This window comes from Ambystoma mexicanum, chromosome 3p (assembly GCF_040938575.1).
Source record: "Ambystoma mexicanum isolate Mex_15411 chromosome 3p, UKY_AmexF1_1, whole genome shotgun sequence".
NCBI lineage: Eukaryota > Metazoa > Chordata > Amphibia > Caudata > Ambystomatidae > Ambystoma > Ambystoma mexicanum.
This window is the reverse complement of record NC_090925.1, coordinates 987,467,736-987,484,430: the sequence shown is the minus strand read 5'-3', so window position 1 is coordinate 987,484,430 and position 16,695 is coordinate 987,467,736. Positions and strand designations below refer to the sequence as shown.

The following is a 16,695-nucleotide window of genomic DNA, read 5'->3' as shown; positions in this document are numbered from 1 at the left end:
AGTGGTGTAGGGTGTACTACTGTCAAACGAGAAGAGAGCTAGAAGAGAGAAGAGAATGATCAATCCATGAGAGTGAGAGAAATAGAAAGTGGGATGTCTTTGTTGATGAGCATCCAAGGTGTGGCAAGCAGTGTGCGTTGGACCAGAGGATAGAATGTACAGAGAAAGGGAGTCACATAGGTTTCGGAATAGGGGGATTGACTCCCCTCCTAATATCTGTCTCCAAAGTTGTGACTACGTAATGGTTTGAAAAGGTTTTTATAAATCAGTAAAGAACCAGGAGCGCAAATGAATTGATCCATGGAATTCAAAAACAAGCATTAGCAAAGCCAATAGATTTGGCGTTTACTGCTTTTTGCATTTGTAGGCACTAAGGTGAAAGGAAGAGCGTGCAAGGTTTTAAGGGAGGATGGGAGAAGGAATGCAGGTGTGGAAAAGAATGGCAAGGGGCATAGAGAAAAACAGAAAGCTATTGAGAGAGGGTGCAACACGAGCAAAACAGACATAGGAGGGAGTTGGCCAGGGCCTCGTGGGATATAGTGGTGGTACTTGTTAATTGCCATTGTCTTTGTGGTATCTGTTAGTGAGGCGGAAGTCCTTCATGTTTAGAGCGTGTGACGTTTGCTTTTGAGCGCTAGATAGACTTAGACAGATGTGTGCAGTGAGCTATCCTGCTTGTGAAACCTTTCTTTTCTGCTTCTATTCCGATAGCTCACCAACCCTCAGGCACGTCGCAGCTTCTTTGAAATGCAGATCACTTGCTGTGGAATATATTTGGGAGAGCATTTTGGAACACATAATGATAAGTGCCATGGACAGTATTGTGGAAACAAAATGGCTACCTTCCCGAAGAAAGCACATACTGCAGACCCAATGACATCACTAACTGCACGTCCAATAAGGTACTGCTACATCACTGAACACTAGAGACAACACGCACAAATCAGTACATGGACATTTTCAGTGCCATTTTCAGCGAAACGTATCTATAACAGTAAGTTGTTCATTTTTAATACAAAATACATTAAAATATATGACATTACTGAAAAGGTGTAGTAAATATTTTTTAAAACATCAAACAAGTCAAATAACTTAATTAACATTAACACATGGTGGCTGCCATTTTGGAAGTAAAAATGGCAGCCAAATTCAGCACACAATACAAATGAAGATAAAGAGTGCATAAGGGGTGTGGGTTTTGGGCGCAGCCCCACAGATAAGTGGAGTATCGGCCCCTTTCACTCCCTAAAAATAGGCAAAAACTACCCAAAAATAAAAATAGTGAGTAAAAATGCTGCCAACAAAAAATAGGAAACCGAGAACCTTGTGCCCCTGTTTTCACTCGCACAACTCCATGGATATGTCTGGACCTTTAGTGCATGTAATACCACAGGAAGAAACTACCATGTAACTGCCTGATCAAGATAAGTAAATGTGTATCTTTTAATGTGCATGAATAACTAGGTGCAAAGAAATAGTTATTACGAAAACGTTTCCGTTTTCAAGTAAAAACATTTTGACACGCTGATAAAAATACTCCCATTGGGAATTAGACTTACATTTTTAATCCCATAAAAATAATTTTACTTTCAACTTTAAAAATCAGGGAGTGAAATACTCCCACTTCTGAATATGATCTGGAGCACTGGTCATTTGCATTGAAAATCATTAGAGACCCTCATTCAAAGCCCCTATTTGAAGCTGTTACGTTAAAGCTCTTATTTTAATGTCAATAGCTTCAGCTTAAAGGTAGCGCTTTCAGCGTCACTTAGTAGCCAAAACTAATTAGGTGCTCCAAAGGCTCAATTTCATCAGCTTTACTACAAAGCCTCCATACTCGAAGTTCTCTCTGAATGCTTAACCTGGGGCCCAAAACCTGAAAAGCAGAAAATAAATTCAACCTAAGATTCATATAATTACGCACCTGTGGACAGGGAAACTATGTTATATATTGTCTAGGAACATTATGAGATCTTTAGAAGTGACAAACATAGAATTGCTCACCAGAAGGATAAGGTGTAGTCCCCCACGAAGGTCTCACTCTCCCGCACCAGGAAGGAGCCGTCTGGAGCGCCGGTCTCTATGCAGTACTCTGAGAGAAGTCTCTCTGCGATGTGCCTCCCATCACGCCCCGCGCCGAGCTTCCCATGGAACCACTTCTCTGCGGAGTGAAGCTCAGTGCTGCTGCTGGCCTGACCGGAGACAACCAAAAATACAACTATTTCTACGTGTCATTGTTGCTCCGTTTCAAAGAAAGGTTGTTATGGCGTGGGACGGGGAAGGTGGCACTGCCCACAAGCTTGGGGCATGATTGGGCATTCTACCCGCCTCACAAGCATGAAAGAAAACCTAACTGAGTCATGATAGAGTGAAGATTTACATAGGCAGATAGTCTCATTAGTGCATTCATATAATACATTAGGTAACATTTTAAATACTGACAACTTTTATGAAACTGGCACACACTTAATATTTTCATAGGCAGTAATGGCTTACCACCAGAAAGGATGCAAGGCATGGGTTATTAGAGTCAGTTGATGACTCAATTTCACAGAGCTACCAACAAATGCATTCTGGGAGTTCTGAGTTGGTTACAGTAATTTCAAATGAAAAAGTTGGGACTTCTGTGCTTGGTACAAACGAGCTGTAGATGTAGAGCCCAGCAACGCAAAAGGAATGTCTAATGACTTGTGGGTTTCATCTGGTCACACTATCAGTGAGCTTACACCATCAGACTTAGATGGACAAAAAATAGAAACATGTTCTCTTAGTGGTTCTATGCAGAAGCACGGCTAGTCATTTCAGATGAACAATAAATACTAATTAAAACATGTTTGTCATGTAAAAGGAAAACTACTAGTGCTTGCATTCCCACCGTAACTCCAAATTCTACATAAAATTGTATGCAAGACATTCTGTACTGCCCTGTGATGGACACAAGCACTGTCCGAAAGATTCATATGCTGGACAAATGTGACAAATTCAAAGCTACTCTGTTCATGTCAAGAAAGTTGACAGACCGCATTCAGGCAAATAACCTGCCTACAAAAATAAACCTCACTGCTGAAACGAGCAGGCGTATTGTTTCAACACTTTAATTGCCACATGTAAAGAGATTTATTTACAACACCATATTAAAAATAATCCAAATTCTAATTCAAAATCAGCTTGCGTTAATATAAACTCCAACACCAGCTTTCCAAAACACTCACTACTGCAGAGAATGCCCAGGAGCAGAGGGAAAGCAGTGAGATGTGGCGAAGTGAATGGGGGACTGTTTGGATGATCGGGTCGTAGGAGTGTGCGGCCGAAGATGGTATGGGCAGGGAGATGGTTTGAGGTTCTTGTAGGAGCTGCTTTGAGGGCATGGGTAAGGGGTATGTGCAGTTTGTGGGGATGTGCGAGTGTCCTCTCTGGAGCAGTGTGCTCAAGTAATTAATAATTTGGTTAAGAACAGTGATACAAACCCAGCCTCATCCACAAAATATGGTGCAATCCGATGCATTTTTCACCCTGTACTTCATGCATTAAACTATGCCCTTGGTGCGGCTTAGAAAACGATTCTGGATGCATGGATACCAGACAACATTAGCATGTGACATGCAGGGCCTCTGCGCTCTGTCATTGTACCTCTTTCTGCTCGTCTTCTTCATCGTTGCTCTGGCTGTTGCTGGTCTCCTCAGAATAGTAGATCTTGCTGCTGGTCAAAACAAAGAAGTGTGGGTTCCACTCCTGAAGGAGAAAGCAAGATGACATTCAGTACCACTTAGCACAACAGTTTACATTTTTTGGGAGGCGCAAGTTATACATTTCTTTGCCTATGAAACAAAGTAATGACCTTTGCATTTAAATAAAACAATTCTAAATACGTCACCCTTTACAATGCAGGAAGTACATTACTTTCATGTTACAGTAAAGCAACCAGCAGAATTGATCTGTAGTACACATTTTCACAATAGCCAAACCAATAGGTTTTTATTTGAGTCAGGACAGCCTGCACAGACCTACAACTCTATAATGTATGTATTTATATACAGGAGGAATGTTAGCAAGATTGTATGCCGTACCCTGTGGGAGACTGCACCAGCCTTGTCCTCTTGGCAATAGTTAACCCAACCTTTGGTATAAGCATTTAATACACAAGTTGGTAGAGTGACTAAGCAGCCAGGCCTATCTCCAGAGGGGTCAATGTGAGCTGTAAGGTTGTTACAGAGTTTCACAATGACAGGTATTAAAATAAACACTTACACACCAGGTTTATTGATTAATCAATTATTAATTTATTTAACAGTCAGTTGAATAAACCCTCTTTAGAAGAGAGCAATCATGTAACACAAAATATACTTAAATAAATACACACTCTCAGTTCCACTAAATCAGTTGATACCCATTGGGGATGGCACACAGACACTTCCTACATGCTCAGGACACTCGGACATTGATTTATCACTGGCACATTTAGAGCAATACCAGTGTGAGATCAAAAGGGAAAAGTGTTAGAGGGTGAAAACAACGGTTAACAAATATTCTTAAGCAGAAAAGTACTTTTAAACCCCTGAAATACAAATAAAATTAACCCTTTCCTGGGGGAAAGGCAAAGAAAAATGTCAGGGGTAAGAAGAGTCTTTCAGGGAGCCAGGAGAGCCAATGTTAGTTAAGCAAAAGTCTAGGTGAGCTGAAGCACTCCTTGCAGGTAGGTACAAAGTCTTGGACAATGTTTTAGAAATGTTTGAAGAAAAACAAATCACGGTAGGGCCACAAGCTGGCGGGCTTGTGAGGGGCAAAGCTGCAAGCAACTCTGCAAGGGCAGCCAAGACAAGTCTCAACTGAGAGCTAGCAAGGCTACACAACAAGGTAAGTCCTCTTAGGTTTACAGTACCTTTGGTTAGAAGCTTCCAGCTGGCTTCTGTTCCTGTGTAGGTCTGCAGGTCCTGTGTTTCTGGGCCTCAGTCGTTGGGACAAGAGGGAGGACGTCTGGGGACTCTTGCACTACGAATGGAAGATCAGCGGCAGTAATGGGCAAACTTCAGATCAGCGATACTTCGCCGTTTCAGCTCTTCGGGGCTCTCGCAAATAACACCACTGTAGTTTTCAGATACCTTAATGGACTTTCCTTGCATCTGGGGTCCAGCACTCTGTTGAGGTGGCTCAGGCTTGGTCAGTCCAGCTTCTTTGCAGTCCGGAGGGTCTTCCTGGAGCTCAGGTCCGACTTAAAAGCGATGCACTCGATCTGGTGTTCCACTCCGTGGCACTTCTGGTCCTGCAGCAGCAATGGAAGTACAGCCAGCTCCGAGAGGATGTCCAGACGAGTTCACTTTGGGGTTGATTGGTCCCACCAACCCAAGGGGAGAATTTGTTCTTTGCAGGGCTTCTCTAGTCGAGGCGAATTCAGAGCTTCAGCAATGCAGCAGGGCTTCAACGGGCAAACCAACCGTCCATGAATTGCAGCAAGCGTCTCTTCCAAGTTCTTCTTCTGATTCCTTCGTCCAGTGGTAGACTCTGCCTTCCAAGCAAAAAGCCTTGCCTTTTATGCAGGTTTCTTCCATTCATTCGCAGCCTTGCTGTCAATCACACAGCAGGGTGGCTGTCCTACGAGCACAGCGAGCCGACCAATCACCTTTGGGTGCGTTCCTGTAACCAAGGGGATTAAGCACAGGGCGTTCCGGCACCTCCCTCACTTCCTGCCCCTGCCAGACACGCTGGAGCCAGAGGCGGGCTTCTCCAGTGAATCCCACCAAAGACAAAACAAACAAAGGGAAAAAACCTGGTTTGGCACGTAGAGTAAATCTCAAGGAGGACCTTTCCAACAAGAAAAAAAAAGACCGGGGCGAAATGGGTACCCATGGGTGTCTTACTGCAGCTGCAATTGCGGCCCGCGGAAACAATACACAATGGTAGGAAAAAGTAAACCACTGCCACCAGCCATTCATTGTAGACAGGGTAACATAAAACATTTTACATGGAAATCTAGACAAAGGGGATACTAAGTAAGCCCCCCAGGACACTATGGTAAGATAGTGTGTACTGGTTGTAGAAAGTTACAAAATGTAAGTAAAGCCAATTTCACTTCACTGCTCTTGGAAAAAGTAGTTTCACCAAGAGATGGTATTTAAACCTTTGGGAAAACTAAGACTTCCCTGTGTCACTGCACTGAAGGTGCTGTGTATCACAATGTAAAGATGATGCCTATGGAGTTTGTCAGACACCAAAGTCAAAAGAAACACAGAAAACATATAGAATTAAAAGTGCAAAATCCCAAAGTTCAGCAAAACGAGCTGGGGGTCTCTAAAATCGGAGGAATTTAGCACCAAACTGAAAACTCTCTCTAACAAGGAGCAATGCTCTTTTGATCCCAAAAGAACATACAATATATAAGAAATCAGATTTGCAGGAAGCAGTGAGGTTCTTAAAATGGGGTGAGTTTGAGGGACACTCTGACCAGGTTGTGGAGGGGAGTAAATGGAACATTCACCAGGACAATACATAAATGGACATACATAGATTAAGAACAAACAACATTGCCCATTTTTACGTGCTGGTAGGTGGTACGGCCAGATGTGCTCTGGACATGACCATGATGGGTGAAGTGCTAGAGTGGAGGCAGAGGAAGTGAGACAGATTTGAGGCAAGGGAAAAATGTTAGCTAGCAGCAAGGGTAACTCAGAGGCGAGGAGGTAGGCCTTTAGTTTGGTTTTGAACAAATCTGTGTGGAATGTTTCTCGGATGTCCGGGGAAGAGAATTCCATGCAAGTGGAATAAGAAGAGAGAAAGAGCAGTAGCGAGAGGCGGGACGGGGGAGGAGTCACAAAGGTAGTCGAGGAGGCACAATGGAGATTACGAGAAGGCTTGTAGAGTTGGATAGAAGAGGATGGATACCCTGGTGCCTTATCGTGGATAGAATTGTGAACCAGGAGAAGAAATTTAAATCTGGCCTTGTTTTGCATCATCAGTCATCCAGTCTGGTGACGGTACAAGGAAGTAGGTGTGAAGTGAGGGAGTTCAAAGAGAGTCCTGGCAGCAAAGGTAAAGATCTTGTCAAGAGGACAGAAAGCGCAGTTGGGGAGACCAAAGAGGATACTGGCATAGTAGTCCAGTTTAGAGAAGACAAGAGTGGTAAAGAGATGGTTGGTGGTTTTGAAAGGAAGGAGGCGTCTGCATTTCCTAATATTTAGGAGGGCAAGCTGCTGTTCCAGTTTTGCAAATGAAAGTAGTGAAGGTGTGAGAAGGGTCATAGATGACGCTGAGGTTTCTAGCTGAAGAAGAGTAGGGGAGAGTTTCAGGTCGGAACTGCATAAGCAGAGGAAGAGATGAGAGCTTTTGGCAGGGAAGAAGAGCGCCTCTGTTTTGGTAGAGTTTAACATCAGAGAATGCAAAGCCATCTGATATTTAATGGTAGAGAGACAGTTGGAAATGTTGACAGAGAGGTCAGAGGAGAGTTCAGGACAAGAGAAGAAGATCTGGGTGTTGTCTGCAAAGAGTTGGCACGAGAACCCAAAGGAGGAGATTAGGGCCGCAAGAGCAGAAGTGTAGAGTGTAAGTAGGAGGGAACCCAAGACAGAGCCTTGTGGAACACCAATAGTTGGATGAGTGAGTTGAGAGGTGTTGTTGCTCCAGGAGACAGATCATTGGTGAGGTGCAAGGTAGGATTCAATCCAGGCAAGGGCTTGATTGTGAATCCCAAGAAGAAAGAGTATTAAGAAGATCAGAGTGATCTGCAACCCTTGTGTACGAGCACGATACAAATAAAATATATCAGCAGTGTCAAAGGCAGCAGATAGGTCAAGGAGAATTAGGATAGGTTTGATTGCTTAGCAGAGGCAATGAAGTTGGAGACATTCATGGGAGCAGTTTCCATAGAGTGACAGGAGCGAAAACTTGCTTGTAGGGAGTCTCGAAGGTTGTGGATGTCTAAGAAATTGGTAAGACTGATGAACACAACCCTTTCAAGCACTTTAGAGTAGTGCAGAAGGAGAGCCACAGGGCAAACGTTAGCCAGCAGGCTCGAATCAGCACCTTACTTTTTTAGGAGACGGATGGTCGTGGCTGTTTTGAAAACAGAGGGAAAGCAAGCAGAGGCGAAGGACAGGTTGAAAAGTATAAAATGTACCACGTGTTGAGTTGAAACAATGCACTGATTTGGTCTGGAAAAATGTCCTCTGCGTTCTACTTGAATACGTGTGGCTGAAAGCGTACAGAGACCTGTTAATTGATGGGCTCCCTTCACATTGTACATGGGTTAAGTGGGAAATCTGGGTTCTGCACTAAGGGAAGAGATGGGGGGGGGGGGGGGTTCCTGTGGGACTTCTTTGCAAGGCCCCTTTGGAAGTATCCTACGGCTACAGCAGGAGTCTGCAAACTTTGGCTGCCCAGATGTTTTGAAATACGCCTCCTGTCAGCCCTAGCCGACACAGTCAATGGTGAAGAGACATGGGAGTTATAGTAGAAGATATATTGAGAGCCACAGAAAGCAGACCTCCTGGCCAGAGGGTGATCCTGTCGCACATTTCCTACAAACCCAGACTTTTTCACTCAAAGGAGAATAAGGAGGAGGAATGTGCAATGGCCTATACGTGAAAGGTACAGCCCATTCCTGGTCAGAAAAGCAGGAATTGATAGTTTTAAGTAATTAATTTGAAATGTCTCCACGTGATGAAGCCGTTTGTAAAGCTAGAAAAGCCTTTCAGCCCCAATTCTCTGACTGAATGTGTAAGGGGTGGGTACCTGTCTTTCAGTGTGTCCATCACGGTCTATCTCTGCATGTTTTTGAGTCTCTCCGTGTCCATGTGTGAGACACCCATTTCTGTCTCAGCCTGTGCGTGTTCCCTCAGCTGCACTAGTAAAGTGAACTATAATGCACCAAAGACATGCATGTTCACCCAAGCCAGATGCAAGGATAGACGTTCTAGAAAGCCACTGGGTGATCCTTTCTTATCCAGAGATGCTGCAGGTGTCCGCCCGGGTTCCAGATTGGGAACTTATTCATTTCTGTTCAAGAATTCCCACCAGTGGGTAAAAAGTGGACCCTGTGCACTCCTCTCAGTTTCTTGTTCTTGGCTTGTAGCATCAACATACCATCATGGTTAAGGTAAATGCACGGTCTTGACAATGCTCAACCAATGCCAAACAAGAGTTCGTCATTGGTTAATGAATTATAATGCTACTACTGAAAGGCAACCAATCCTTGCACTGAATAAATAGACACACGACACCAAATATTGGCCGACTAACCAGGATTCATTGAAGTGGAAAATGTAAAGGATGCAAGCCAGCATGAGTCTTTGAATGTAAAATCTTTGCTTGGGGACGAGATGAATATGTTTTTCCTAAAAAACTGTAAACTATTTTAAAGTTTGGAAACATCTGGAATTGTACCAACTTTTATTGCTGGGTCTATTGGCATCCGATCGGCGACTATATTTTTAATGTACAGTGGTGAGCTCTTGCTAATAAGTTTATTTCTAGATGTTGATATTTTGCATATTTCGGATTTAGTGTTCTTAATTTTTCTTCTGATGTACTGGCGAGTCCTGCTCCCACTCTCCTTCGTCCCTCTAAACCCTCCAGAGAAAGTCAAGACCGCCAGCTCATTGCTGCTTAGGCTGTAACGCCCCAAAATGCCATCTTTGTAAACATCTGTGTTCTTACAACCCGGCAATAGTGCACAATCTTAAAATAAATCAGGCGTACCAACTTTAACACTATAAACGATGGAAGTCACAGTTCAAGCTCCTAACTTTATTTGTTGAGTGAGGTTTTCCAGCCTTACTTATCCTGAATATGGCTTACCAAGAACTTTTACACTGGCTGGAAAAGGTGATACCATACAATCTATTCCATGCACTCAGTTGACCATGTTCACTTCAAGGGTGGTTGGGGATGGGTGGGGCTTTGATAAATCCGTGTGTCACCGTCTTATTTACATACCACTTCGTGAAGAGAACTATTCGCCCTCTGAGCACAACTTGCAGGCTATTGCTACAAGTCTAGGTGCAAACCTAAAGTCACAAAAATGTGAATACTTCATGTGCGGAAAAGGGACCATTACGCGTTAGGCACAACATTGTTTTGCTTCTACGGTTAGTGGGAACAGAGCCCTGCTGACAAGAAGGCCCTGACAGAGATATCAAATGGCTGATTTCGGCTGCAGAACCGATAGGATTCTACGTGTAGCTAGCTACAGCTTGCAGATATTGCAAATCCATCCCTTTAATGTTTTCAAAATGAGCCATTTTATTTTCCCCTTTCTTTTTGTACTTCAAGATGTTTATTCATATGTAGCAAATAGTTCAGCTTTAATACCACCCACACATCTGCCTCGCCGCATTCCCCAACTAAATACACTTTGAAATAGGCTAATTCAGAAGAGAAGACCCTCGTATCTTTCTTATTTCCACTTGCTTATTATTGTTAAAGATGGCACATAAAGGCCCCAGAGCCCTTCCTGCAGGCAAAGCAATGCAGACATCCCGCTAGTCTGCCGCTGCTACTGGTTGCCTGTTTCCCTTATGAGTCTTACTTGGGCCAGGCCCTCCCTTCACCAGTCTTCCCCTTCACCCCCTCCTACCTGCACCTGCCCTCGGGCACCCTTCCCTGTCCAGCCTATTGAGGCTGGTCCACCCCTCCCTCACACTCTTTCCCCTCCACTTCTTGCCCCTGGCACTTGCCCTCTTGGGTTCCCCTTAGTACTTGCTCAGGCCCTGAGCCCCCCTCCTCCCTTCACCCCCCCTTCACCCTGTCCCTATCCCTTCCGTTCCGTTGCCCGGACTACCTCCCCTCTCCACCGCAGTTCTTGATACTGCACTTGCACGATCCGAATGTCACAAGGCCTAGTAGGACCGTTATTGTATTTTTGTTATATATCTTTTTGTATTCGTTTTTTAACAACACAAAACCATGAAAGACATTCACTTCCTTCCACATCCAGCGGCAACAATGTAACAAATGACCACCAATATTATTATCAGTACAGTGCCTCACGATGCAACACCCCTCCTGCCCAGAGTGCCAGTGTCCGTTTGCTTCTTCCCATTTGGCCCAGATTTTTGCAGCATTTGCCGGGCATCCTCGTGCTGTACAAGTTAGACGTTCCACGACTGCATACATGTCCACATCAGCACACCAATGCGCCAGAAGTGGGCAGTCAGGTGAGCCTCAGCGTTGGGCTATATTGTGTTTCATTAATCCCACGCCGTGGACAAAAACAGTTTCTCCCAATGATTGGTGACCTCCTCAACAGTAACACCCAGCAACAGTAATTTGGGGTCCATTGGTACTTCTCTCCCCATGACAGCGGTCAATTTGTTGCAACCTTGTTGCCAGAAGCATCGGATTTGTGGGCCTTCCCATAAGATGCATATAAAAGTGCCCTCTCCCACCTGACAGTGCAGACTATTTTGAGGACTTGATTTTTTTTTAACCTGGCGAGAGCGAAACCCTTTTTCCCCACTCTCTCATGTATTTTAATGTGTTTTCTGAGCTATGTTTCTATTGGTTATGGAGCCTGACAACCTCCATAGGCATCATCTTTTACATTGTGTCACACAGCACCTTCAGTGCAGTGGCACAGGGAAGTCTTTTAGATTTCCCAAAGGTTTAAATACCTTCTCTGGGATAAACTACTGTTTACCAGAGCAGTAAGGTGAAATTGACATTACTTACAATTGTAACTTTCTAGACCAAGCACACACTATCTTACAATAGGGTGCTGGAGGAGTTACCTAGTATCCCCTTTGTCTAGCTTCTCATGTAACAATTTTATGTTACCCTTTTCTCATTGAATGGCTGGTGGCAGTGGTTTCGTTTTAGCTACCGTGGTGTACATTTACCGCGGGCTGCATTCGCAGCTGCAGTACAGCACCCAAGGGTGCCTTTTTTGTCAAAATGGCCATGGTCTTTTTTAGCCAGTTCTATGCGGAAAGGTCCTTCTTGAGATTCACTCTGCGCCAAACCATTTTTGGTCGCATTGTTCGCTTTGCCTTTGGCAGGATTCACGAGTGAAGCCCACCTCTGGCTCCAGGCTGTCTGGGGTAGGCAGGAAGTGAGGGAGGTGCCCGAAACTCCCTGTGGTTAGTCTCCTAGGAGACCAAAATGCACTCTGTAGTGATTGGCTAGCTGACTGTCCGGCACCGACAGCCACCCTGCTGGGTGACTGACAGCTAGGCCGGAATGAATGGGAGAGAACTGAATAAAAGGCAAGGCTTATGGCTTGCAACTCCTGGAACGTTGATTTGCCCGGTGAAGCCCTGCTGTTGTGCAGAAACTCCAAATTCGTTTCGATAGAGAAGCCCCTGCAAGGACAACTTCTCGCCTTGAATTGGTAGAACCAATCAACTCCAAAGTAAACCAGCTGGTTGAATTTCCACATAGTTGCTGCTGGAAACCTTATAGCTAGGGAGAGGAACACCAGATTATGTGCGTTGCTTTTAAGTTGGCCAAGAGCTCCAGGAAGATCCTCCAGACTTCCAGGAAGCAGGACTGACTGAGCCTGAGCCCCCTCAACAGAGTGCGGGACCCCGGAAGCAAGGAAAGCCCATCTCGACAGCCAGGAACCCCTGTGTTGCAATTTGTGGTAGACGCGAGGAGCTGAAACCCTGAACAGCCACTAATTTGAAGATTGCTGGTTGCGAGCGGTGACCGTCCCACTCCAGTGCAGGCGTCCCCAGAAGTCCTCCCTCTTGTCCCCACGACTGAGGCCCAGGAACAGTGAGATCTGCAGAGTTGCACAGGAACAGAAGTCATCTGCTGCACTTTTCTTCAATTCAAAGGTATTGTACAAAGTCTGAGAGAACGTACCTCTTGCTGTAGAGTTGCTTGCATCATCTACCACTCACAAGGCTAACGGCTTGTGGCCCTGCATTTGATTCTTCTTTTCTTCAAAGACTTCTAAAATATTGTGCAAAGACTTTTCTACTTATCTACCAGAAGTGTGTCATCCCATACAAGACTTTTCCCCATTGATTTTGGCTTAGCCTATTATGCTGAATGACTCTGCTTAGGGGATCCGAAAGAATTTGCCTGCTTAAGAATATTTGTGGTCTCTTGTTGCTCTAATAACTTTTTCCTTTGACCAAACTGATAACAGTATTCTAAATGCAAACAGTAAGATATTAATGTCCCCAGCACCCTAGCTATTGAAGTCACCTGAGGGTGTAGGTTGTGTCTGTGGGCCATCCCAAAAGGGTCTTTACTGATTTAGAAAATAGGAGTGTATAGTATTGAAGTGTATTTGTGTGTTGCTTTTATATTGCTCCCTTCTGAAGAAGGCTTATTCTGACTGATACATAAATTAATAATTGTTTATTCAAGAACCCTTGAGTGTGTTTATTTGAATACTTGTCACTGTGAATCTCTGTGTAACTCCCCTAAAGCTCACATTGACCCCTCTTGAGATAAGCCTAGCTGCTCAACATGCTACCAAAACTGTGTAGTACAAGCTTATACCAAAGGTTGGGTTTCCTATACCTGTAGTCAGAGTTGTTTGTAGTGTTCCCAGAGGGTACTGCATTTAAACTTTACCTAACACGCTCCAACGGGGTGCATTGAGGCATATCTGAAAGTGAGGGGAGATGTTTGTGTAGTGCATGGGTGTGTTCCCTTTCGGGGAGGCCACATTTCTGCTTTAGGGTTTCAAAGGGAGTCATCGTACCCTCCACAAAGACATCTCGCACCACCGTAATCTGGGCCTAAACCCATCTCGGCCAGTGCGGTAGTCTGCACACTTCGGCGAGAATGCTATTATTCCATAGAGGTTTCACCAGAGTTACCCTATTGTCCCATCCGATGTGTTTATGTGCCGCTTTCCACACTCTTGCAGTGTGTATTGCCATCGTGTGCGGGGAAGTCCTAGTGATTGGCTGATGAAGATTCACAAGTGGCGACATATTGTGTAGTCCTAGGATCACAGCCTGTATGTATGGGAGCCCTTTATCCTCACGAAACACGTTGTTGACCACATCATCTGACTTTCCCAATAGTATGACTAGAGGTGTGGTAATCCTATACCCCCCCAAACTGATCTCTGCAGTGTCTTGAGGGCGATTCGTGGGTATGCCCCACCCCAGATCAACTGCCTCGTGAGACCGTCCACCCAGTGAAATTCCGAGTCAGGGAACCCCAGGGGGGCATTTTGCACGACATACAAGAAGCGAGGTAACGTCAGCATTTTGAACACGGCGGCCCTACCCAGTAGCGTCAGGGGGAGTGACATCCAGTGTTGGACGTTGTTTGAGAATCGTCCTGTGACCGGCTGTAGATTATGGTCAATGTATTCTGAGAGATCCACAGAGATCTGAATTCCCAAGTAACGGAAACAGTCCCGCTGAACACGGTATGGGCTATCAGGTGGAATCACATGCTCCCCTCCCAACACTGGGAAGAGGATCGATTTACCCCAAATGACTTGCAACCCACTAAACTCACTGTATCGCTCCAGCATTCGTGTAACTACTGGTCAAGAGCGGTCCGGGTCAATCAGATACACCATAAGGTTGTTTGCGTATAGGGAAAGTTTACCTTCCTCGCCACCTGGCCAAAGGAAACCCATCAAAGTATTAGTCTGGCGAAGCCATAGAGCCAGGGGCTCGATGGCAATCACGAATAGTAAGGGGCATAGGGGGCATCCCTGATGTGTCCCGCTGCCCAACGCAAAGGATCTGGAGCGCCAACCATTAATTCTGACCTCTCCTATCAGGGCTCCATACAATAATTGGACCCATCCCAGGAAGGTGTCTCTGAATCCTATTTGTCGCATTATTTCCCAGAGACTTTCCCATATTACAGAGTCAAACGCCTATTCCAAGTCGATGGCCAGTAGAGCGAGGGGTTCGCTAAGGACCGGTGCACACCCCAGCAGCAGGTGGAGGCGTTGTATATTCACGCGTGCTGACTTGTGTGGCATAAAGCCGCACTGATCAAGGTGCATCAGGGAAAGGATCACTGCTTGCAGTCTGATTGCAAGAACTTTGGCCGGGATCTTGGCTTAGCCATTGATCAGTGAGATTGGTCTATATGAACTACATAATTCCAGAGGTTTCCCCGGTTTAGGGATCACCATGATACTGGCCTTGTGCAGATCCAGGGGAAGGAGACCCTGGTCTCTGCAATAGAGGAACATCTTATGAAAGGGGATTGCCATTTTCTCTCCTCCCAGCTACTTCCTGGTTTTCACTGGAAATCCGGTAGGACCCAGCGCCCCCCCCACTCCCGCGTGTGCAGTTGGGCAATGGCTTCTGCAACTTCTGATTCAGTAATGTAAACATCCAGCTGTGTACGTTGTGTCTCGGATAGCCGGGGAATCGTGATATCTTCTAATATGGAGATATTCACTGGGCTAGTCGGACCCCCGTAAAGAGTTGCATACCATTCCGCGAAGGCATCAGCTATTTCACAGTCCTGTTGAACGATTTCATTCTGTGCTGTGGCAATTTCCCTAACGTGTCGGTGACCCTCATCCCTTCTCTCCAGCCAGGCCAGTATTTTATCTGCTTTGTCACCGTGTTCGTATGTGCGCATGCGCATTTCCCAGTGAGCGTGCTTGGAGTTATCAAACACAATGTTCCGGAAACATTTCCTGGCTTTCAGGAGGGATCGATGCATGTCTGTTGTTGCCACTAGTATGTATTTGGCCTCCCATTCCACAGCCTCCCTCTCGGCTTCTAGCACTTTTTTTTGCTTGTCTCCCCGGAGTACTGTCTTATAGGCTTCCCAGATTATCTCTGCGCTCTTAACTGTGTTGGGGTTAGTCTTAAAATACTGTTTTTTTTCCTGCATATGGTCTACAAACTCTGGGAAACGAAGATAGTAGTTCTTTAGCATCCATGTAGCTGGGGGATTGGGTCTATTCGTATCTATTTCTATGAAGAGAGGTGAGTGGTCAGAAATACCCCGAGGTAGGAGGGTTTCAGTGGTCACCCTGTATGCACCTGGGATCGGAAGGAGAAAGTAATCAAGCCGTGACAGGGAGACATGGGCGCCTCAGTGGAATTAATATTTGCGGTCCCGTGGGTGGAGTTTCCCGTCTGTGAAAGGTACAATGAGCTAAAAGTGTGGCTGCCGACTCTCGAGTGGGTACCTTCCCAAAGAACAGATCAATGGGCTGTGTTCGTTCTTGCAGAGGGGCGCCTATGGACTATTTTTTGAGTTTCCCACCATATATCACACAGGCCAAGGGCCATCGCAAAACTTGCCCATTTTGTGAGCGTGTTGGGGTTCCGTCCCTGAATATGAGTGCGCTCCATTGTTACGTCCACAACTTCATTAAAGTCGCTGCGGAGGATCCACAGATCTGGCCGTTATTTCGCGATTATGGCCACCACATCTGTCATGAGATCTCCAGTGACTACTGGCGGGGCATAAATGGCCAATATACCCATGGTTACCCCCCCCCCCCCCCCACAGCATGCCCTGTATCATTACAAACCTACCTCTGGGGTCCTGCTTCACTGAGGATAGTACAAATGGGAGGAGTTTGTGCAATAGGATCAAGACCCCCCCTCCCTAGAGCCCATAGAGAATCCCGCATGGATCGAGGTGCGAAAGTTTGTCCTACAGAAGAGGGTACATGTTGTGCCTGCCAGGTGCGTCTCGGTGAGAAAGGCCACATCAGGGCAGTGTCTGTTTAAGAATTGGGTGACAAGACATTGTTTAATCCCTGACCCCAGTCCATTCACATTCCACGCGAGTAGTTTGATAGATTTG

General features: G+C 45.5%; 1 protein-coding gene across 1 annotated transcript in view; it reads right to left on the bottom strand.

The window, feature by feature from the left end:
* PLCG1 (phospholipase C gamma 1) overlaps positions 1-16,695 on the bottom strand; it is a 1,097,362-nt gene that overhangs the window by 393,221 nt on the left and 687,446 nt on the right. The window contains exons 15-16 of the mRNA XM_069652272.1: positions 3,631-3,732; positions 2,005-2,192 (exon numbers count right to left, since the gene is read on the bottom strand). Of these exons, the coding sequence (XP_069508373.1) occupies positions 2,005-2,192; positions 3,631-3,732 (290 nt within the window). The remainder of the gene's footprint in view (positions 1-2,004; positions 2,193-3,630; positions 3,733-16,695) is intronic.